The sequence below is a fragment of the Aspergillus versicolor genome, assembly GCF_001890125.1.
Source record: "Aspergillus versicolor CBS 583.65 unplaced genomic scaffold ASPVEscaffold_1, whole genome shotgun sequence".
Taxonomy (NCBI): domain Eukaryota; kingdom Fungi; phylum Ascomycota; class Eurotiomycetes; order Eurotiales; family Aspergillaceae; genus Aspergillus; species Aspergillus versicolor.
The window spans coordinates 3,154,021-3,173,707 of NW_024467524.1; the positions used below are offsets into that span (position 1 = coordinate 3,154,021).

General features: G+C 54.2%; 11 protein-coding genes across 11 annotated transcripts; 6 read left to right on the plus strand and 5 right to left on the minus strand.

Annotated features, from left to right (window-relative positions):
• Positions 1-184: 184 nt before the first annotated feature.
• Positions 185-1,527, plus strand: ASPVEDRAFT_121485 (NAD(P)/FAD-dependent oxidoreductase; the record flags this gene model as incomplete). Its single annotated transcript, XM_040805891.1, has 2 exons — positions 185-1,287; positions 1,335-1,527. The coding sequence occupies 2 exons, from the start codon at positions 185-187 to the stop codon at positions 1,525-1,527; spliced, it is 1,296 nt and encodes a 431-aa protein (XP_040662757.1).
• A 148-nt stretch (positions 1,528-1,675) lies between these two features.
• On the plus strand, positions 1,676-3,753 carry ASPVEDRAFT_78740 (Zn(II)2Cys6 transcription factor; the record flags this gene model as incomplete). The annotated part of the gene is made up of 3 exons (XM_040816597.1): positions 1,676-1,868; positions 1,921-2,696; positions 2,752-3,753. 3 exons carry the CDS (start codon positions 1,676-1,678, stop codon positions 3,751-3,753), a joined length of 1,971 nt encoding a protein of 656 aa, XP_040662758.1.
• A 21-nt stretch (positions 3,754-3,774) lies between these two features.
• ASPVEDRAFT_120546 (uncharacterized protein) lies at positions 3,775-4,928 on the minus strand (the record flags this gene model as incomplete). The annotated part of the gene is made up of 4 exons (XM_040805800.1): positions 3,775-4,041; positions 4,089-4,521; positions 4,602-4,704; positions 4,739-4,928. Coding segments are annotated over 4 exons (993 nt in total), but the record flags the coding sequence as incomplete, so codon positions are not given.
• A 516-nt stretch (positions 4,929-5,444) lies between these two features.
• On the plus strand, positions 5,445-6,659 carry ASPVEDRAFT_23974 (NAD(P)/FAD-dependent oxidoreductase; the record flags this gene model as incomplete). The annotated part of the gene is made up of 1 exon (XM_040809614.1): positions 5,445-6,659. One exon carries the CDS (start codon positions 5,445-5,447, stop codon positions 6,657-6,659), a length of 1,215 nt encoding a protein of 404 aa, XP_040662760.1.
• A 43-nt stretch (positions 6,660-6,702) lies between these two features.
• ASPVEDRAFT_183157 (uncharacterized protein) lies at positions 6,703-8,471 on the minus strand (the record flags this gene model as incomplete). The annotated part of the gene is made up of 4 exons (XM_040808904.1): positions 6,703-7,251; positions 7,311-7,774; positions 7,825-8,005; positions 8,055-8,471. The coding sequence occupies 4 exons, from the start codon at positions 8,469-8,471 to the stop codon at positions 6,703-6,705; spliced, it is 1,611 nt and encodes a 536-aa protein (XP_040662761.1).
• ASPVEDRAFT_36385 (NAD(P)H-dependent flavin oxidoreductase) lies at positions 8,438-9,838 on the minus strand. The gene has a single exon (XM_040811204.1). The coding sequence runs from the start codon at positions 9,758-9,760 to the stop codon at positions 8,714-8,716; it is 1,047 nt and encodes a 348-aa protein (XP_040662762.1). The 5' UTR covers positions 9,761-9,838; the 3' UTR covers positions 8,438-8,713.
• A 110-nt stretch (positions 9,839-9,948) lies between these two features.
• On the minus strand, positions 9,949-11,289 carry ASPVEDRAFT_122161 (pyridoxal phosphate-dependent aminotransferase; the record flags this gene model as incomplete). The annotated part of the gene is made up of 1 exon (XM_040805957.1): positions 9,949-11,289. The coding sequence occupies one exon, from the start codon at positions 11,287-11,289 to the stop codon at positions 9,949-9,951; it is 1,341 nt and encodes a 446-aa protein (XP_040662763.1).
• A 264-nt stretch (positions 11,290-11,553) lies between these two features.
• ASPVEDRAFT_36386 (uncharacterized protein) lies at positions 11,554-13,355 on the minus strand. Its single transcript, XM_040811205.1, has one exon. The coding sequence runs from the start codon at positions 13,322-13,324 to the stop codon at positions 11,606-11,608; it is 1,719 nt and encodes a 572-aa protein (XP_040662764.1). The 5' UTR covers positions 13,325-13,355; the 3' UTR covers positions 11,554-11,605.
• Positions 13,356-13,596: 241 nt separating this feature from the next.
• On the plus strand, positions 13,597-15,782 carry ASPVEDRAFT_49075 (uncharacterized protein; the record flags this gene model as incomplete). Its single annotated transcript, XM_040814114.1, has 7 exons — positions 13,597-13,631; positions 13,678-13,723; positions 13,766-14,100; positions 14,144-14,678; positions 14,727-14,765; positions 14,813-14,881; positions 14,934-15,782. 7 exons carry the CDS (start codon positions 13,597-13,599, stop codon positions 15,780-15,782), a joined length of 1,908 nt encoding a protein of 635 aa, XP_040662765.1.
• A 305-nt stretch (positions 15,783-16,087) lies between these two features.
• On the plus strand, positions 16,088-17,662 carry ASPVEDRAFT_146411 (putative MFS transporter; the record flags this gene model as incomplete). The annotated part of the gene is made up of 3 exons (XM_040808092.1): positions 16,088-16,333; positions 16,395-16,938; positions 16,993-17,662. The coding sequence occupies 3 exons, from the start codon at positions 16,088-16,090 to the stop codon at positions 17,643-17,645; spliced, it is 1,443 nt and encodes a 480-aa protein (XP_040662766.1). The 3' UTR covers positions 17,646-17,662.
• Positions 17,446-19,596, plus strand: ASPVEDRAFT_264490 (TPR domain protein). Its single transcript, XM_040809906.1, has one exon. It carries the CDS (start codon positions 17,824-17,826, stop codon positions 19,531-19,533), a length of 1,710 nt encoding a protein of 569 aa, XP_040662767.1. The 5' UTR covers positions 17,446-17,823; the 3' UTR covers positions 19,534-19,596.
• The last annotated feature ends 91 nt before the right edge of the window (positions 19,597-19,687 follow it).

Here is a 19,687-nt window from a genome sequence, read left to right on the forward strand (position 1 = left end):
ACTTGAGTGTATAAATTTACCCATCTTGACCAGTATACACCGTACCCACCTCGGAGGGGACGGGGCCACCTCCGCGTTCGCGGGGTCAGTTAGGGCTCGGCAAGTATTTAAACCCAACATCCAACCTTCATGAAATACAACATACACCTCTGGTGGCATCTTAACTTTCTATTATATATTCACAATGACACAATCCGAACACCTCAAGTCCGACTCCATCCTCATCGTGGGCGCCGGGATTTTCGGCCTAGGCACGGCCCTGGAGTTGAGCAAAAGAGGTTATACGAACATAACAGTGATCTATCGGTACAATGTCCCTGTTCCTGATGGAAGCAGTGTCGATATCTCTCGAATCATCCGCGTGGAGTATTCCGACGAGTTCTACGCGAAACTGGCCCGCGAGGCCCTGGCGGAGTGGAATACCACGTTCAAAGAGCACTTCCACCAGTCTGGATTCGTGCTGATGGCGGATAAAAATGCCGACTCGTCGTACGTGATGAAGAGCAAGGCCATGAGTGAGAATTTGCAGGACTATACCGGTGAAATCACCGAGGCCAGTAGTCTGAAATCCCGATTTGACAACTTCCCTACCGCAACAGAGGGTCTGAGTGCATACTTTAACCCTCGTGGAGGTTGGGCAGATGCGCAATCTGCTGTCCGGTTTATGGCCCGGGAGTGCAGCCAGCGAGGCGTCAACTTCATCACTGGTCCTCGAGGACGAGCAACGTCGCTTCGAATCAGACCGCGGGACAGGCGTGTTGTTGGCGTGAATCTCGCCGAGGGAGAACCCATCTTTGCAACTCAAACCATCCTTGCCACTGGTGCTTGGTCAAGACAGTTGCTGCCGATTTCACATGCGTCCTCTGCGTCAGGACAGTCGGTGGGGTTTGTAGAGCTGACTCACAAGGAAGCAGAATCGCTGCGAGGCATGCCTGTTATCATGAACTTTAGCACCGGCGTCTTCGTCTTCCCACCTTATCCAGGGAACAACCTGCTCAAGGTTGCGCACCACGGATTCGGAGTTGCAAATCAAGTTGCCGTTGAGGACGGGAGGCGTGTGGTTTCTTCGCCCAAGTTAGCTGGGAACAACGCTGATGCCGGGTATCTCCCTGAGGATGCAGACAAGCACTTACGTGACGGACTCAGACAGCTTGTTCCGCAGTTCGGTGACCGGCCGTGGTGGAGGAGACGGATGTGCTGGTACTCTGATACTCCAGAGGGAGACTTTATTGCGGACTCGCATCCAGACCTGCAGGGGCTTTTCATTGCGACAGGTGGCTCGGGACAGTGAGTTATCTCATCTATTTTGAAGAGATGATACTGACGAGAAACAGTGCGTTCAAGTTTGCGCCTGTCTTGGGCCGGTACATCGCCGATTGCTTCGAGAACAAGGCGTCGGATGAGCTGCGTAGGAGGTGGAGGCTGAGAATACCTGATGGGAAGGGCGAGATACCAAAGAAGGGAGATGGAAGTCGTGGAGGCCAGCCATGGCGTCTGCTTCTGCCGCATGAACAGGCGAAGTTGTAAATAGGGTAAAATAAACAGAATAGGTGACATATAGCTGGGGATTGCCTTCCTCTTTGGGCTGCTTAATAATCCCAGAAATATCAGCACCACCACTCACGCACTCCACTAGCTGCATCTCTCATAATCGAAGAATCCTAGATATTTGGCGATGCCGCAGCTTTCACGAAGTCGTACTCTTACAGGCTGTGGAACCTGTCGCAATCGCCATGTAAAATGCGACGAAGCCCGCCCCATCTGCCACAACTGCCAGCAGCAGGGCCTGGCATGTCTGGGCTACGAGCGTCAGTTGAACTGGGCGGGCGATGACAAGGACCGAGTATTCCGTCGTCCCCTCTTCTCTGGTATTTCTATCTCTGTTTTACTTAATGCAAAGAATGCTGCTAACAGTCGCAGAGGCAGAGCAACAAAAGATGTCGCAATTGACTATGGACGGACTCGGCAAACAGTCTGCCGGCGCTGCCTTGGCTAAGCTTGAGCTTGAAAGTGTGCAAGACAACTCATTTAAAGGCCCTTTTGGAGTTCTGGTGTTTTCTGAGGCTGCTGAAGATACCAAGCAGGATGAGCCCCAGCTCGACCAGACTGAGGCGGAGCTAGAGTGGGATCTTCTCTGGCCAGCCATTGCAAGAGACACTTCTATGCTTGATGGGCTATACGACGTCCCTGAAGTCGGACTTACGGACTCTTTTCTGAATGTTGATCCCGAAACTCTCCTTCCTTTGGACCTCACACATCAGTCCCCCTCTCTGTCATTTACCCCCTTCCCGTCTCTTGAGATCTCGGGAAGTACCAGCGTACCCCCCGAGGCCGCCGACCTACTGCGGTATTTCAAAGAGAATGTCATTTCACTATCCTTCCCTCTGAAGAACTGCCAGAAATGCCCCTGGCAGGCAGTCCACCTCCCAGCTGCGATGAGCGCATTTGCAGAGCTCAGCATTCACCATACCACCAGCCACACCAGGCTGTCACTCTTCTACTCTCTACTTGCTGCTAGCTGTCTCCACAAGTATGCACGCGATCAGTCCGCCAGTGGCCTGGAGGTATCAGCGAATCGGTTTAAAGGAGCCGCCAAACAGCATCTTGAATTAGCCCTGAATGAGGAAGTCCTAGGTTCCCGTCGGGCCAAGTATAAGGAGATCCTAATGGCCGCTCTATCGATGGTGATGCTCTCAGTATGTATCCAGCAGCCATACAATAGCGTGTCAGAATGCAGACTAACACAGACAGATATTCAACGGCGAAAACTCCAGCGCGCAAGCATTCCTCGTTGACGCAGAGTATCTCATTCGCATCCGCGGCCTCCCCAAACCACACAAGTCTCTTAAAGTCCGCTCCCTGCACCACGTTTACACCTTCCTCCGTATCATGGCCGAAAGCACATGCGGCTGCGCCCTGCTAGACATTTGCCCCGACCGGCCCAGCGCCAGCCTACTGTCAATCGAGCCATCCCCAGACTCCCTCCGAAGTTTCCGCGTATCGAATGACGTCCTAGACGCTGAAATCGATATCACTCTAGCCAAGGGGAATAAGATCGGCTATAATGATATCCATCTAGAGGTAATGGGGCAGTGGGACGATACACTTTTCCCGGATATCTACGGAATCCCAGAATCCCTTATGACCCTTCTGTCGCAGGTTATCCGTCTAGCGAACGAGCAGGAGTTGCTCCACCGGGGAGGTCCAACTGTGGATGCACGCATCGCGGGAGAATTGAAAAGGCGCGCGAGCTTGTTAGAGCAGTATATCCTCTCGTGGGAGCATTCTCCCAGATCAAAATCAGTAACGGTAAAGGGTGGTCAAGATAGGGCGATAGGTCAGAATCAGACGGCAAGCCATTTTATGGTTCAGGCCATGCACCAGGCTCTAATTCTCTTCTACTATCGACGCGTCCCTAATATCAGTGCCTTGATCCTGCAAGATACCGTCCGCAAATGTCTGGATTTTCTGACTCGGTACGATACAGCGCGGCTTGAGGAAAGGGTGGCTCAGTCTGACTCGGCGATATTATGGCCTGGGTTCGTCGCGGCCTGCGAGGCGCTGGATCCTGAGCTGCAGACGGGTCTTCTAGATTGGCTGGTAGCAACAGGGCATCGTACATCGCTGGGACCATTTTCTGCTGCAGCTGGGACGGCGCAGTGTGTTTGGAAGGCACGGTCAGAGAAGAATGACTATACGCTGAGTTGGTTTGATGTGATGAACTATGAACGGTGTCCAATTATTGTGACATGAAATTATTTCAACATACGATATCTAAATTTTAGACTGGGAGCCAAGGCTGGAAGCTTCCTCCTGAACAGCTCTAGGAATCTCCTCTTCCAAACTGGGTCCGGCGGGTTTCCAGCCTAGTAGCTCTCGTGCTCGAGATGCTGTATATTGGGCGTTTGTTCCCCATAGAACGGCTCCATGGGCAGTCAACTTATCTGCTGTCCCGGCGTCGATCTCTTCAACATCTGTGCTCTTGATGAACCCCTTCTGGAAAGCAAACGAGGCTACTTTTCTCGAGATCTCCCCGAATGGCTATACATATTAGCAAGGAACATTCAAATAAACGGGAGCAAACGAACCATGGCCCCATTCTCTGTAAAATAAATGCCATTCTCATTCCATAGTTCTCCACTTCCACGACCCTCCGCCTCCTTAACCAACTTAACAATCAACCCAGAAAGATCCGAGATATGGATATTACTCCAACAACTCAACCCCTTCCCAACCTGCACGCCCTTCCCGCGCTGAATCGTCGCCTTGGCCAGATCTGGGAGCTGGATACTCCGCTGATTCACAGGCCCCCGGGCCAGTCCATAGATCAAAGGCCCGTAAATGATAGCCGTCCGGACATTGGGCTGTTTGGAAGACAGGCCCAGGAGCAGGTGGTCAACGACGCGCTTAGGCGATGACGAGATGATATCCCGGATTTCGGAGATCCCGTGGAAGTCGTTGTGGTTTTGGGCGCGCGCCTGGCCGTATGAGTCATTGGCGATTTCGGGGCCGGAGAGGAGACTTGCGCCGGAGATTTGGATCCAGACTGGACACTGTTAGAATAGCCAATGTATTGAAGTGGTGGTTAGAAAGAGAAATACAAACCTGGGCTCGGCCTCTTGGTCTCCGCCAGCCCCTTCGCGATAGCAGTTGCACTAGGGAGATGGTTCGAGCTGGCAAGGTCTTGACGCAGAATATCAGTTACTATTATCTATATCTCATATATGGTTTCACGTACTTAGAACAACATCCGCCTCAGCGACCTCCTTCGTAATACTTGCTGCCGAATCAAGATCCCCAATAACGGGCGTCACGGAGGGATACCTGCTCGTGATCAGAGAGGCCTTGCTCTCGCTGCGCACGAGCGCTGTGATCTTGGCCGAGTGGAAGGACTGGGTCAGGGCGTATAGGACGTCACCGCCGATGTAGCCTGTTGCGCCAGTACTGGGGGTGTTAGATGGGTCGGTATTTATTTATTGAGAGGACGTACATGAAGATTTGAGACATGTTGTAGATGAGATGTGAGATGAGGGGTTGAAGGGAAGAGGAATACGAGACGAACTGATTGAAATAGATGGACGGGGAGACTTTCCTAATCCACTTATCAGGCAGTTTATCGCGACTGACAGCCCCACATGCCTTGGAAGTATACAACGAATATTGTTAATGCCTGCAGAGAATAATCAGTTGATAGACCGGAATTCGAGACCCAAGGTAACGTAATTAATTCATGGACATGATCATCTACAGTTGCTGTCAACTGTATCGAGTAGAGTGGATGTCGAGAAAATGGCAAATTATAACGATCCCAGGGAAGTGGAGAATGAATGCCCTAACGCATATACAGCACACCAGGCAAGTTATCACGACAGCAGACATGTATATAACCCTTGAACGCCAAATATTTGGTATGTAACATCCATTCAATTGTCACTGAAATCAAAATGTCAAGCAACCCCCTCCGCAAGCACTACGACGTCGTCATCATCGGCGGCGCAACCAGCGGCTCCTCCATCGCCTGGCACCTATCCACAAACCCAGACTTCAAGGGCTCAGTGCTAGTTGTCGAGCGAGACCCGTCACTGGAGTACTCCGCCACAAAGGCCAGCAACAACTGCATGCGCCAGCAATTCGCAACGGCCATCAACGTCCAGATCGCGCAGTACGCAGCCGACTTTGTTAAGCGCTTCGGTGCTGAGTTCCCTCCTGATCCTCGCGTCCCCTTTACGTCGTCTATTCGTAACTTTGGATATCTTTACTTGTCTAATTCGGAAAGCTTTACGGATGTCCTGAAGAAGGACCAGGAGTTACAGGCTAGCCTGGGGGCGGGAACCAAGATTATATCTGAGAAAGATATAAAGGATAAATATCCATTCTTCTACACCGAGGACCTTCACAGCGCCAGTCTGAATCTCGTCGACGAAGGCGCATTCAACGCCTGGGGCATGGTGCAATGGCTACGCAGCACAGCCCGCAACAACGGCGTCGAGTTCATCACAAACGAAGTCATCGACGCAGAGCTACAAGACAGCAAGAAAGTGAAAAGCATCAAACTGAAAACCGGAGAGGAAATCACCGTCGGCACCGTGGTGAACGCCGCAGGAACCCGCGCTGCCTCTGTCGCCAAGATAGCTGGCATCCCTGACCTACCTGTCGAGGCTCGACGGCGTTATACATACATCTTCGAGGTTGATGAGAGCCTGCCCCAGGATCTCCCCCTGACTATCGACCCATCGGGCGTGCATCTTCGCTCTTACGGTGCTAGGGACTACCTCGTCGGCTGTCCTCCCACCGGGCCCGATACAGCGGTGGACGTGGACGATTTCAGCTTCGCGGAGAATGCATGGGAGGAGAAGATTCTCCCTATTATCAGCCGTAGGGTTCCCCGGTTTGGTACTGCACGCGTGACGGAATCCTGGATGGGCCATTATGAGTTTAACACGTTCGACCATAATGCCATCGTGGGCCCGCATAGTGAGGTCAGCAATTTTCTGTTCTGTGTTGGCTTTTCGGGACACGGCAGCCAGCAGGCACCGGCTTGTGGGCGTGCTGTTGCTGAGTTGATTGTATATGGGAAGTTTCAGACGCTGGATCTTGGTGTGCTTTCGTATCAGAGGATTGTTGAGAATCGGCCTTTGACGGAGAGGGCGGTTATATAGTATATCCATTACACCCATGACTCGATTTTGCACAGAATATTTACTATTCAAAAAGAACCTTCAGCCTCCTCACAAACCCCTTAACAGGAACAGCCTCCTCATCACGATCCGCATAAAACCGTCTGCATCCATCCAGATCAACCTCTCCGGCATCAATCCAAACCGGACATCTATACCAAACCTGCGCCCCAACCCAAATAACAAACACCGCAACAACACTGATAAAATTCGCAAAGAAACTCTTCGCCGAAGACCTCTCATGCAGCGGCCAAATACTCAAATAAAACTCCACAATAATAAGCGCAATGCACCAAAGCAGCCCCCACCACGGCGCGTACGGATAAGCCCATGTCCGCCAGGGGAGATGCACGTCCTCACGGCCCTGCACTTTCCACGCATATCGAAAGCGCAGGTGCGAGAGACAGATCATGCCCCAACCGAAGAGCGTAAGCAGGGCGACTAGACTGGATAGCCACTGGAAGACTTCTGCGCCGGTATGCGAGACATTTAGGTAGGCCAGGGCACCGCCGATTCCGATCGTGGCTATGTATCCAGCCCAGGGCCGGCCGATTTTGTCTGCTTTGCCGAATATCTAAATACATTAGGAGGGATTGACACACTATCTACAGACGGATTTGGAGGGGTACGTACCTTGTGGTTCATGCGGACGTGGGCAAGACCCATGAGCATTCTCGACCCCCCATAGCCCGAGATACTCCCAGTCGAGATGACTGAAATGAAAATCACCGCATTGGTGATATGCGCCATCGCCGGGATGCCAGCATCGCGAAATGCAATCACAAACGGCGAAGCATTGCTCCCCGAGGCACCGAACAAGTCAGGATCCGTAGGGTCAACAGTAAGTGTAATCATCAGACTTCCCAGGATATAGAACAGACCCAGGCGCATCCAAACGGACCCGATAGCCTTTGGAACCGAGCGTCGAGGATTGGCAACCTCGCTCGCTACGAGTGCTGCGTTTTCCGAACCGGCCATGGCGAACACGCAGGCTGGGATGACGCTTACGAAGCCTTTGAACCCGTTGTTTACTGGCTGTGCGTTCCAGTATCGGAAGCCAATGGCTTCTCCTTGGGGTGCGCCGCCGGCGGTGACGACTGCAAGATTAGCGATGAATTAGGGCTTGGAATGAGTGAATGTTAGTTACCAATCAGGCCTACTATGGCAATAAACATCCAACTGAATTTGACCGTCGACGAGAATACTTCCACCTCTGCAAAGAACTTTACAACCCAGACATTGATTAGGATAATCACCACCCAGAATATAGATATCCACGCAGCCTTTGGGACTTGGTCAGTCCAGTAGTTGAGGACCGTCACGACGCCCTACGCATATATTAGGACCGACACGCCCCATGGAGTTATGGAAAGGCACCTGAAGCTCATTGGCAATCGTAATCCAGTACGAAAACCAGTACCCCCAGCCCAAAGCAAACCCAGCAGCGGGGCTAATGAACATGGTCGACCACTGCACAAACCCCGAGGGCAGGGGATACATAACAGCCATCTCGCCAATTGACTGACAAACACACCAGACGATAGAGCTGCTGATCAGGAATCCGACGAAGAGACTGACAGGGCCGCCGTTGACGAGGGACTGGCCGCTTCCCAGCCACATGCCCATGCCAATGGCGGAACCCAGGGCAATCATGGTGAGATGGCGGGTGCCGAGGGAGCGGTGGAGGGCTGTATCGGCGCCATGGTCGACTATCTCTGCTTCTGCTTTGGTGGGGATGTTTGCTAGATGGTCGAAGGATGCTTGTTTATTGATCTTGTAGTCTAGTTCTGCCATATTGCAATGATATTGGTATGGAAGATAGAATTAAAAGAATCACTGATAGTGTGCAGTCTGAACAGCGCTCCATCTCTGGGAGACTAGCATTTATATTCTGGTAGCAATTATCCTGGCAGTGAATAGAGAGATAGGGCAAGCAGTCTGATCCCCAGAGGATCAGCTCCCCAGTTGGAGAAGCAAACGGCGTTTGAATTTGTTATCTTTAACGATAGACTTCGTATCTCGGTGTTTGTACTGACTTAGACAGGCAGACTATGCCAATTCAGCAACCGCCGTGCATCCTCTCGCACGGTCTCAACAATATCCCCAGCGCTGTCAACCCTCTTCACCAGCCCAACCCCAGCCCCAACCCACAAACTGTTCGCATTCCGGAATTCCTCCCCGGATTGAGCCCTAGAAGCCGTAACATGCCGCCGAATCTCCTCAATAGAAACCCCCTGCTCCCACTCATCATAAACCCTATTCCTCAAACACCGCCCATCATACAACCCCGGCCATATACTAGGGGCCCGCATCTCATCAAACACCCGCGATCTCACCGTCGACTCCCCCCCATCAGACGCCGCCAGGATCTCCCTCTGATACTCCTCAGGGATAACAGTCTCACGCGCAGCTAGAAACCTCGTCCCCATAACAACCCCAACCGCACCCAGCGTCATCGCAGCCGCTACCCCGCGCCCATCCATAATGCCTCCTGTCGCAATGAGCGGAATCCGTCTATCCCCAACAAACCCGTCTTGGACCAGTGCATCTGCAACTTCCGGTATGAGCGTGATGATACTCGAGGAATGTGCATGCCCGTGGCCACCTGCATCACTGCCCTGCAGAACCAGTACATCAGGCTGACAGGCCCTTGCTGTCTCCAGTGCAGCAGAGACAGTGCCGATCTGGACCCAGATTTTTGTCTTTGGACTGGTAGCCCTGATCCCCTCAGTCCAGGACTTGAAATCGTTTGCCTCCCCGAATGAAAGCCAGACGATGGCGGGTTTATGTTTTGCTACGAGAGGTAGGAATGACGAGAGGGACATTCCGAAGGTAATAACGCCGACTCCGACGGGTAGGATGTCGGTTGGATAAGCATTTTCAGGCGACTTGTCCTGATTCTTTAGGCGAAGACTTGCCTGCTGCAGCTGGAAGTCTAGCTCCTTGGGGTCGCTGAGGAAGCCGATTAGCCCTAGTCCGTTGGCGGAGGTGACGGCGGCGGCGAGGTCGCTGGTCGCGAAGCCGCTCATGGGGGCGTTGGCTATGATTGGGGCCTGGACCCAGGGGTAGTCTTGCATAGTCATTTTATTCGCTCGATGTTTTGTTAAAAGTAACTGTAAGAAGGATATTGTGAGTTGAGCGTTGGTCAAATACAAGCCAAGTTAGATGGTGAGATTGCTTCGTCATCGCCGGTGGGCTGACCAGACGCCGCTTTAAGGCCGGCAACTCTTAATGCAGTAAATTACTACGAATTTGACTGGAACTGAATAAATTAAATACAGTTACAGATATTCAATGCCCGCAGAATCCGCACCATTGCCTCCTGCAGCCAGGGAAGAGGATGCGAAAACACCAGCCTGAACCAGCCCGGACGCTCAGCGCCATACGCAGTCCCATGGGCCACATACACCTTGCCATCCAGCATCTTCTGGAAGAGCAGATCCGTCAACTCCGGTCCCTGTCCACATCCACACCCCGGATGCAGCTCCAGATACCTCTTCCCCAGATTAACCCACACAAAGAAGCCCGCATTACACCCCCTCGAATAGTCAATCCCATTCTCCCTGAGAATGCTTACCAGAAACGCATGCGAGCGCGAGAGCAACTCCCGATTCGCAGCAATATACCCATCCGTAAAGACATCGTCGCTCAGAACCGCCGCCGTAATCTGGTCCGATACCCCCGAGACAAACGAATACAGCGACAGGCATTTCTGCGAGATATGGAACTCTGCATTCGACTGTGTAATCACTGCACCCACGCGCAGTCCGTTCGCGCCAAAGTCCTTGCTCATGCCCCATAGCACATGCACGAGATCGGGGTCAATAAGCCCGGAAGTGTCTCTGGAGAGAAGCGACTCGAATGGTGTAGTAGGGACCTTCGTGTTAGTGTCGTCAACACGGTTCTCCCACACCGACAGCGCATAAATCTCATCGGATATTAGGTGCATGCGCCGCGCCTGACAGAGCCGCAGGAGCCCATCGACCGTCTCGCGCGGATAACACCGGCCAAGCGGGTTATGCGGGTTACAGAGCATAACAGCACGCACCTTTCTTCCAGTCCGTGTCTCGAAGTCGTCTGCTGCTTTGCGGTACTGCTCGACTGCCTCTGGGCTGAGGGGGTCAATGGTTCCCATTTCCACAGGTACAACCACTGCCTCAGGGCGGAGGGTGAGATCGGCGATGAAGGTGCTGTAGTAAGGCTTGCTGAGGAGGATGGCCTCGCCTGGGTCCAGGAAGGACCAGGAGAGGTGTTCGATTGCAGAGGAGCAGCCGTTTGTCATGAGGATGTGGGCTGGCTCTACAGGGCGAAACGGGTTGAAGTGTCTGTTTAGGAAGTGCGAGACGGCACTGCGGAGGGCGTTGGAGCCCATGCTGCCGTTGTTGTAGGTGAGGTGGGTGGGCGTGAGGTGGATGTTGGCGTGGATGTACGAGAGGAGTTTGTCGTGCAGGAGCGTGTTCTCGGCCATTCCTACGGAGAGGATGCCGGAGGGATTGGTCTGGGGATGCCACATATTGCTGATGACATCCCAGGTGATGCGTTTGGACCCGAGATCAATGGCATTCTGGCCGCGTTTGGAGAAGGTAGATCGGGAAGTAGCTATGGAGCCCATGGTGAAGATATCAGGCACGGGATGCTATAAGATGCTAAAGGGAAATGCAGTGGGATGAAGCTTTATATAGAGCATACCGACATCGGCATATATACAACTCCATGACACCGATTGAACCTAAACCGAGGTAGAAACTATAATATAGACTCGCCGGTGATTGATACACATCTCCGATTCGCTGTCGGATTTCACGTATACTTCATTCCCCGATTGAAACAGATCAGGCTTAGATGGATAAGATTTTAAAGCAGTTTGGAGAACAAGATCCATTCTATGACTACTACAGTATGATTGTTGAAACCATGTATGCTATCCATCAGCAGCACTTCGCACCACCCAGAACCGGCGCCTGCGACGTATCCAAACGACAGAAACACGACGCCCTAATCGGCACATCCGCAACCGCAAGAGCCAACCTGGCCGGCTGCTCAATCACCGCAGCCTCATCCACCCTCCCCAACCTCACCAAACACTCATGATACCCCTGCAGCGACCAGACGTTATTCGGGTGTCTGCGCGGCCGGATCACAGAGCTATCCATCCCCAGATCAGCACGGTAAACCCGCGCCGCTTCCTCCAAGTGCCCCTGCTCCATCATCAACGCCGCATAGGCATGACGCACCGGCTGCATCCACGACCACGGCTCGCTGTAGGGGAGTTTATCCTCGAGATCAATCGCGCGACGCAGCGAGGTAAACGCCTGGTCGTAGTTTGCCACGCGGTACTCAATCTCGCCCTCCAGCATGGCATTCGCAACCTGCAGCACATCGACCATCTTGCCGTTATAAGCGCGGCGGGTCTCAGGTACACGCGCCCATGCCTGCCGGAAGAGATCCTGCTCTTTACGAGCTGTCTCAATATCCCCCGTCGCTGCGAATGCGAGGCCGCGCGCGTAGTGCGTTGTCGCTGTTGTGCCAGCGTACAGCGTCTGATCGTTCGGGAGCGCCTTTTGCTTGAGTTCCTCCCACATCCCGAAGCGTACCATTACGTGCAGTCTGATGGGCATGAACTGTTCGAGCCAGTCGGCCATGGGCGGGGATTGGATCCGGAGGACTTCCTCGGGGACTGTGGCTTCCATGCGTGATACTGCGTCTAGGGCGACCTTGGATTGGCCTGCGAACATGGCGGCGTAGATCAGTGAATGATAGTCGTGCATGCGATAGAAGGTGTAGAAGTTCTTTGCGCCGGACTTATGGAAGAATTTATCATCGGCAAGGGTGGATTTGTAGTTTGATGCAATACTTCTCCGCCAGTCGCCGATGAGGATGTCCAGGTGTGTCGGCATGTGGTGGATATGCCCTGCGTCAGGCACAAGGTCGCGCAGGTGGTCAGCAGCGTTGATACCCATCTCAGGATGAGGCGACATCTCAATAAAGTGGATGTACAGGTGTAGCAGTCCCGGGTTGCGAGTTGCGCCATCCTCTTCTTGCGAGAGCGCGCGCTCCAACACGGCCTTGACCTGCATTGTAGGCGCCTTGGGGTTCGGCTTGCCTGTGAACAAGTCCCACAAGGCCCAGGGGGTCATATTCATCAAGGAATCCGCATATAAAGCTGCGACATCTAGGTCCCTCCCAAACTCTTCATATACAGGCTTCATCGCATCGGCGTAGCCCTTATTAACGGCGGCATAGTCCCCGGCAGGTTCATTTGTCGGGAAACGGGCCTGTATCGCGCCGACCAGCGCTCTCTCAAGCGGCGTTGCCTTGTCTGCGTATTTCTTCGCAGACTGCGCGGCGTCGTATCCGCGCTGCACTGATTTGTGCAGGTCGCCCAGATCGAACTTCTCCCAGGGCTTGTTGTAGTTCGGGCCAACGGCATATGCAAGACCCCAGTACGCCATTGGGCATTCAGGGTCGTGTAGAATGGCCTGTTCGAAGCAGTAGGCACCTTCTACATGGTTGAATGAGTACACCCATGTCAGACCGCGGTTGAACCAGGTCTGGGCGTCGGAGCTGGTGGTGGTGATGGTGTGGCCGAACGTGCCCAGGTTGTAGTACTCGTCGCTAGCAGGGACGGGAGTTGCAGTTGAAGCCATGGCATCGAACAACCCAACAAAGTTAAGAAAGGATGCTGTCTAGAGTGGACAGTATTGATATAAGAGTGGACAAGTATTTATAGTTATACTGTGGTTGCACGTGACTAAGGCAAACCATGACAGCTGCTGTGATTGGCTGATCAAACACCGAGTCGCCGACTCTTCTTCATTCTACTTTCTCTGTTCTACTCCTCACTCATTGATCTCCTCACTTCTTTCTAAATGAACCTCCTCGAAATTATAGACAGAATTGAATCAATATCAAGAGCAACATGCCTCGACCTGTGAAACTGGCATGCCTACCTTGGTACGTGCATTGCAAGACGGCAGAGGCAATATGCTGACAGTGACAGCCGGGCTTCGAAGACCCGCTGCAACGGCCAGAAGCCGTGCTCCAGTGTAAGTCACACCACAGATAAATGGCAGTGATAACGTCTGCAGTGCATCATCCGCCGCGAAGAATGCCGATATCAGCCCAGTCGACGAGGCGGTGCCCGCCGGGGTCCTGTAGCCGCTGAGGAACTCGCCAGAAAGAGAGCTCTTCGCCAGGAGAATAAGCTCGTCGATAACTATAGACAGGAACCTGACCTGCCGGCTCACTCGCAGCCCTCCACCTTTTCGCCGATATCGCCGGTCCAATCGGGTCTGCCGTCCAGCCTCTCCTTGGAGAATTGCAGCATCGGGATCCCTTCGCCACTCAGTGGATTTGTCCAGGAGATTCTTGACCCGGACCTTCCCACACAGAGCCTCCGTGCATATCGCTGTGATCAGGATCTGTACGTGCCACTCCGCCATGAGACTGCTAGACTAACTTGCTAGAATCAATGCCTACTACATCTTCATCCACCCTTACTTCCCCCTTCTGCCTCCTCCAGCGGCGGCACAGTTCGAGGACAAGTATGTGGACCTGAAAGTCCACTCACCATATGCAAGCGCATCCAGCCTGCCTTACTGGCCCACATCTCCACTGGGTCTGTCCCTGGCAGCGATACTGACTCTGATTCCCCCGGAGGAGTCTCATACTACAGGCGATGCCGTAGCAGTTCGACAGTCATACGCCGATCTATATGCGCGGTCAGCACTCGAGTCTTTAGAAGACTCCCTTGGAACGTCTTCACATACCAACCTGGCTGACGGACCACGGAGCACCTTGCACCATCTAGTGCCCCGGAAAATGGAGCCGGTTCTAGCAGTCGCACTCCTCAGTATATACGAGTACTGCCAGCGGGGGAATGTCTCAAAGATGCGCGTCCGGGCGAATCAAGCCTTGACCAGTGCCATGGACTTGTCGTTGCATATCGAAACCTCGCAGACTGGTTGTTTGGATGCGCATCGCAGGTGCTGGTGGGCGACAGTCAGTACCGCCTGTTTCTTGAATTAAACTATGTTACTAACAAAGTAGATGTTTTTGGTCTACCATTCGTCTCTCATGAATGCGTCGGTGAGTACTGCATAGCAATGGCTGTATTACTAGTACTAACGGACTAGCCCCCCCTCATTACCTTCGACGATATCCGAATAACAACCATATTCCCCGAATTCCGTGGCTGTCGCGAGGTTCGTCCCATCCCATCCCATTCCTATACCCATCATAACACTAACATCACAGCCATGGCCCCTTCTGGTAAACGCCCAAGCAGCCCTCCTCCGAAGCTGCTGCATCGGCCGCAACCTCATCCAAGAAGCAAGCTGCCCCCTCCCCTCCTCCCTCCGAGACGAAATCCAAGCCCTAGACGCCCTCATCCTCGACCTCGCCGCCGAAGTAGACCGCTTCCGCTGCGTCACAAACTACCAGGGCGCCGAAGCAGACGCCTCGCGCAATCTCTGGGCTATCTCAAACGCCCTCATCCACACCTCCAGACTAACCCTGCATCGCGTCCGCGCGTTCCCAGACCAACCTGTCTTCCTGACCAACCCATCCCACGACTACCTCGCCGTGGATACCCAGGGAATGCACCTCTCTCCATCTCGGATCCACGAACTCAACTCCCTCTTCCCATTCACAGAGCAGGAATCCGTGCGGATCTGCCTCCATTCGTCCCTTGTCGTCTCCCGCGTATTCCACCGCCTGCCCTCCCCGAATCCGAGCTACTCTGATAGTACCGTCGACGTTTCCGCCGCCCCTGTATCTTGGACGGCGGCGCGGCCGTTATCTTCCCCGCGTTCAGTACCCTATATGGCAGCTTGCCAGCTGCAGAGCTTCTATGCGCTGGCGATGGTGCTGTGGCGCGTGCGTACGGCGATGTACTCGGGTGCTATAAGCAGCTATCTCTACCTGCTGGACCGGCCGAGTGTGACGACTGAGACGCAGGATGCGGAGCGGTTGGTTGAAGAGGTGCAGGGTGGGATGGAGGTACTGGGGAGGTCGATTAGGGCGGATGCGGATGGGGGTTTTGGGGGCGTTGGTGGGATGCTTAGGGAGGTCGAGAGGGTCTATGAGATGACTATGATGGATTGATTAAGCAATATTTCAGTGATGAATATGTACCCATCAACGACGGAGCATAACTGAGGAACCGGCGACTCGGCCTTTGATTCGGGTCTAAGCGATCTAGAACGTGGAGTCACCTTGACGCTAATAGTAATAAATAATAGATGGTAGATAATCATGCAGGTCAAGGCCGAGAAAGGCCAAATTGTTACCGTGAAGCTCTCGGTCAGGATGCCGTGGATGGAAACCGGCATCTTCGGCGATATCCAATCCACTATATAACCACACCACCACTTGCATGGCAGTCCAATTCCCTAGCTAGATCTACCATAATGCGTCCTGTCCCTGCAGCTCAATCTCTCGGTACCGTCCTGGTCGACTTCTCAGGCCCCGACGACCAAGACCTCGCGCTGAACTGGTCTCTCCCGTGGAAAATCTGGGTGACGTCCGCAGTAGCTGTTCTGAACCTGATTGGGACAATAGCCAGCAGCATCTTCGAGACCGGACATGACGAGTTCCGGCGGGAATTCGGTCTTAGCCATCAGGTTGCTGTGTTGGGGACGACCTTGTTTCTTGCAGTACTCTCTCTCTCTCTCTCTCTCCATATATATCACGGTTATAGAATAGCTAACGTGATAGGGTTATGTCTTTGGCTTCCTCATCTTCGGCCCACTTTCCGAACGCTTCGGCCGGAAATGGCCCATGCTACTCGGTCTCGCTGTCTCGTCGCTCTTCGACCTCATGCCGGCGCTGGGGAGGAGCGCCGCAACCGTGCTGATCGGGCGGTTCTTCGGCGGCCTGTTTGGCGTCGCGCCGGTTGCTGTCTTTGGGGGCGTTGTGAGTGATATCTGGCCTGTTTCTCAGCGGGGGAATGCCATGGCCCTGGCGGTGTCGCTTGTGTTCTCGGGTCCGACGTTCGGGCCCGTGTTTGGGGGGCTTATTATGGGCTCGGACTCGAGGGTGCTGGATTGGAGATGGACGATGTGGGTGGTTGTGATTGTGGGATTGGGGACTTCGATAATCTGTGCTGCTGTCTATCCCGAGACGTATGCGCCTGTGATTCTGGGGATGAGGGCTAGGGCGTTGCGCAGGAAGACGGGGGATCAAAGGATAAAGTCCGCGTTGGATAACGAGGGCCTGGGTCTGGGGGAGATTGCCAGGCTTTATCTTGTTCGGCCATTCTGTGCGTATATCTTTCCTACCTATGTATACTAAACCAAACTGTTGACGCGTTTAGGGCTCATCACCACGCAACCCATTCTGGCCCTCCTCACCCTCTACCAGTCCTTCGTCTACGGCGTGCTCTTCCTCTTCTACCAAACATACCCCGTAGCCTTCGGCACCGACCGTGACTGGCCAACGAGTCTAAAATACCTGCCCCTCCTCGCCATCATCGTCGGCGTCTTCGCGGGCTCCCTGGGGATCATACTCACCAACCAGCTCTACACCCGCCACCACAACCACACCCCCTCTGGCATCTACATCCCCGAAAGCCGGCTCCCGCCTATGATCGTCGGCGGGGTGCTCGTCCCCATCGGCATGTTCTGGTTTGCGTGGACTTCTTCGTCAACATCTATATCCCCCGCAAGCCCGGTCTGCGCGAGCTTCGTCACCGGTGCCGGGATGTACCTCCTCTTCATCCAGGGGTTCAACTACATTGTCGACTGCTACACGGGCATGGCAAATAGTGCGATGGGGGTGAATGGGGCGCTGCGGAGTGTGTTTGGGGCGGTGTTTCCGCTGTTTGCGAGGCAGATGGTGCGGGCTCTGGGGGTGGCGAGGACGACGAGTATCCTGGGTGCGGTCTGTGTGATCTTGGTGCCGGTGCCGATTTGCTTCTGGTATTGGGGGGAGAGGATTCGGGGGTGGTCTGTGGTCAAATCGCTTTGATATCTGGCGTGGATGCTTGGTTACTAAAGCGGCCTTTGAATCGGTGTTTGAAAATTGCTAGGCAAATCTTGGTCTATTTATACTCCTCCATCTCTCATTAGCATATATCTTCTGTCTATTGCCTGTCTATTGTGTCTATTGCCTGTCTATTTTGTCTATTGCCTGCCTATTCTATTGTATGATGTCTTCTACCGTGTCCCCATACTACGACCTGGGCACATACACCCGCCAGATCAGCACCAGCAGCGAGGCAGCGCAGATCTGGTTTGACCGTGGCCTGGTCTGGTGCTACGCCTTCAACCACGGCGAGGGATACAGATGCTTCGAGCAGGCCATCGCCCATGACCGCAACTGCGCCATGGCCTACTGGGGCCTCGCCTACGCAGCCGGGCCGAATTACAACAAGGCATGGGGCCTATTCGATCCAGCCGACCTCAAGAGCAGCATGGAAACATGCCACGACGCCATTCACCACGCTATCCAGCTGCTCGACACTGGCTCAGCTACTGCCACTCCGGCCGAGCGAGCCCTCATCGAAGCCATGCAGGCCCGCTACCCTGTTAACCACCCAGTAGACAACTACGACAGTATCAACCACGCCTACGACCGCGCAATGCAGGCCGCACACGAAAGATTCCCTTCAGACCTTGACATAATGACCCTCTACGTCGACGCCAAAATGCACATCGCACAGCGGAAGATGTTCCACATCAAAACCGGCTTGCCCATCGAGACCTCCCCCGTCTTCGACATCCAGCACCTCTTCGCAGCAGGTCTCGCCCATCCAGCCGCAGAAACACACCCGGGAATCCTGCACTTCGCCATCCACTTCTGGGAAATGTCTGCCACGCCCGCCGTCGCCCTCCCGGCCGCTGATAACCTGCGCCATCTCGTCCCAGACGCAGGACACCTCCACCACATGCCGACCCACCTCGACGTCCTGGTAGGTGACTACCGCCGCTCTGTAGACTCCAACACCGCCGCCGTGCGCGCAGACAACAAGTTCCTCGCCCGCAACGGCGCAAAGAACATGTACAGCTTCTACCGGATGCACAACTACCACTCCCTCATCTACGCCGCCATGCTAGCGGGCCAATCCAAGCCGGCCCTGCGCGCGCTCGACCCCATGGAATCGTCCATCACCGAGGACGTGCTGAGAGTCCAGTCCCCGCCTCTGGCAGACTGGCTTGAGTTCTTCGTCAAGTCCGTGCGCGTCCACGTCTACATCCGCTTCGGGATGTGGGATGCCCTCAAAGCCCTCCCCGTCCCAGACGAGAACGTGCAGGATCTCTACTGCGTCACGACCGCAATGATCTATTACGGCCGGGCCATTGCGCATGCCGCAACGGGCGCCCTGGAACGTGCGGACGCTGAAAGGGCTCTGTATCTCGCTGCTGTGCAGCGCGTTCCGGAGTCTAGGAGGGACCATCCGAATCGCGTTGTCGACATCCTCAAGGTCGCGACGGCCATGTTGGACGGGGAGATCGAGTACCGCCGCGGGAATTTCGGCCCTGCGTTTGAGGCCCTGCGGCGGGCGATTCAGTTCGATGATGCGCTCTTATATACTGAGCCCTGGGGGTGGATGGTCCCGACGAGACATGCGTTTGCGGCGTTGTCGCTGGAGCAGGGGGATGTGGAGGGTGCGTGCCAGGCGTATGCGGAGGACTTGGGGCTTGATCCGTCGATTACGCGCGCGCACCAGCATCCAGGGTCGGTGTGGGGGCTGCATGGGTATCATGAGTGTTTGGTAAGGCTGGGAAGGAATGGCGAGGCGGCAATTATCAAACAGCAATTGGATGTTGCGCTGGCTGTGGCAGACGTGGAGATCCGGGCGTCTTGCTTTTGTCGGCTGGGCGTTTCGGATACGAGGGATGAGTGTTGTAAATAGACATTAACCTGCAAGGCTGTCTGTCAGTAAAAATACATTTTGCCCATTCTCGGAACTTTGCATGCAAAGACTGACCTGATAGGCGGATTGGGGCTGCCGATCTGTCGCAGCCTTTCGCGCATTGCACTGCCTGCTTCCTCTGCATTCTCCAACA

What these genes read in the sequence shown, in the direction of transcription:
- ASPVEDRAFT_36386 (XM_040811205.1), bottom strand. Translation starts at nt 13,324, where the DNA reads ATGGCTTCAACTGCAACTCCCGTCCCTGCTAGCGACGAGTACTACAAC.
- ASPVEDRAFT_36385 (XM_040811204.1), bottom strand. Translation starts at nt 9,760, where the DNA reads ATGACTATGCAAGACTACCCCTGGGTCCAGGCCCCAATCATAGCCAAC.
- ASPVEDRAFT_264490 (XM_040809906.1), top strand. Translation starts at nt 17,824, where the DNA reads ATGATGTCTTCTACCGTGTCCCCATACTACGACCTGGGCACATACACC.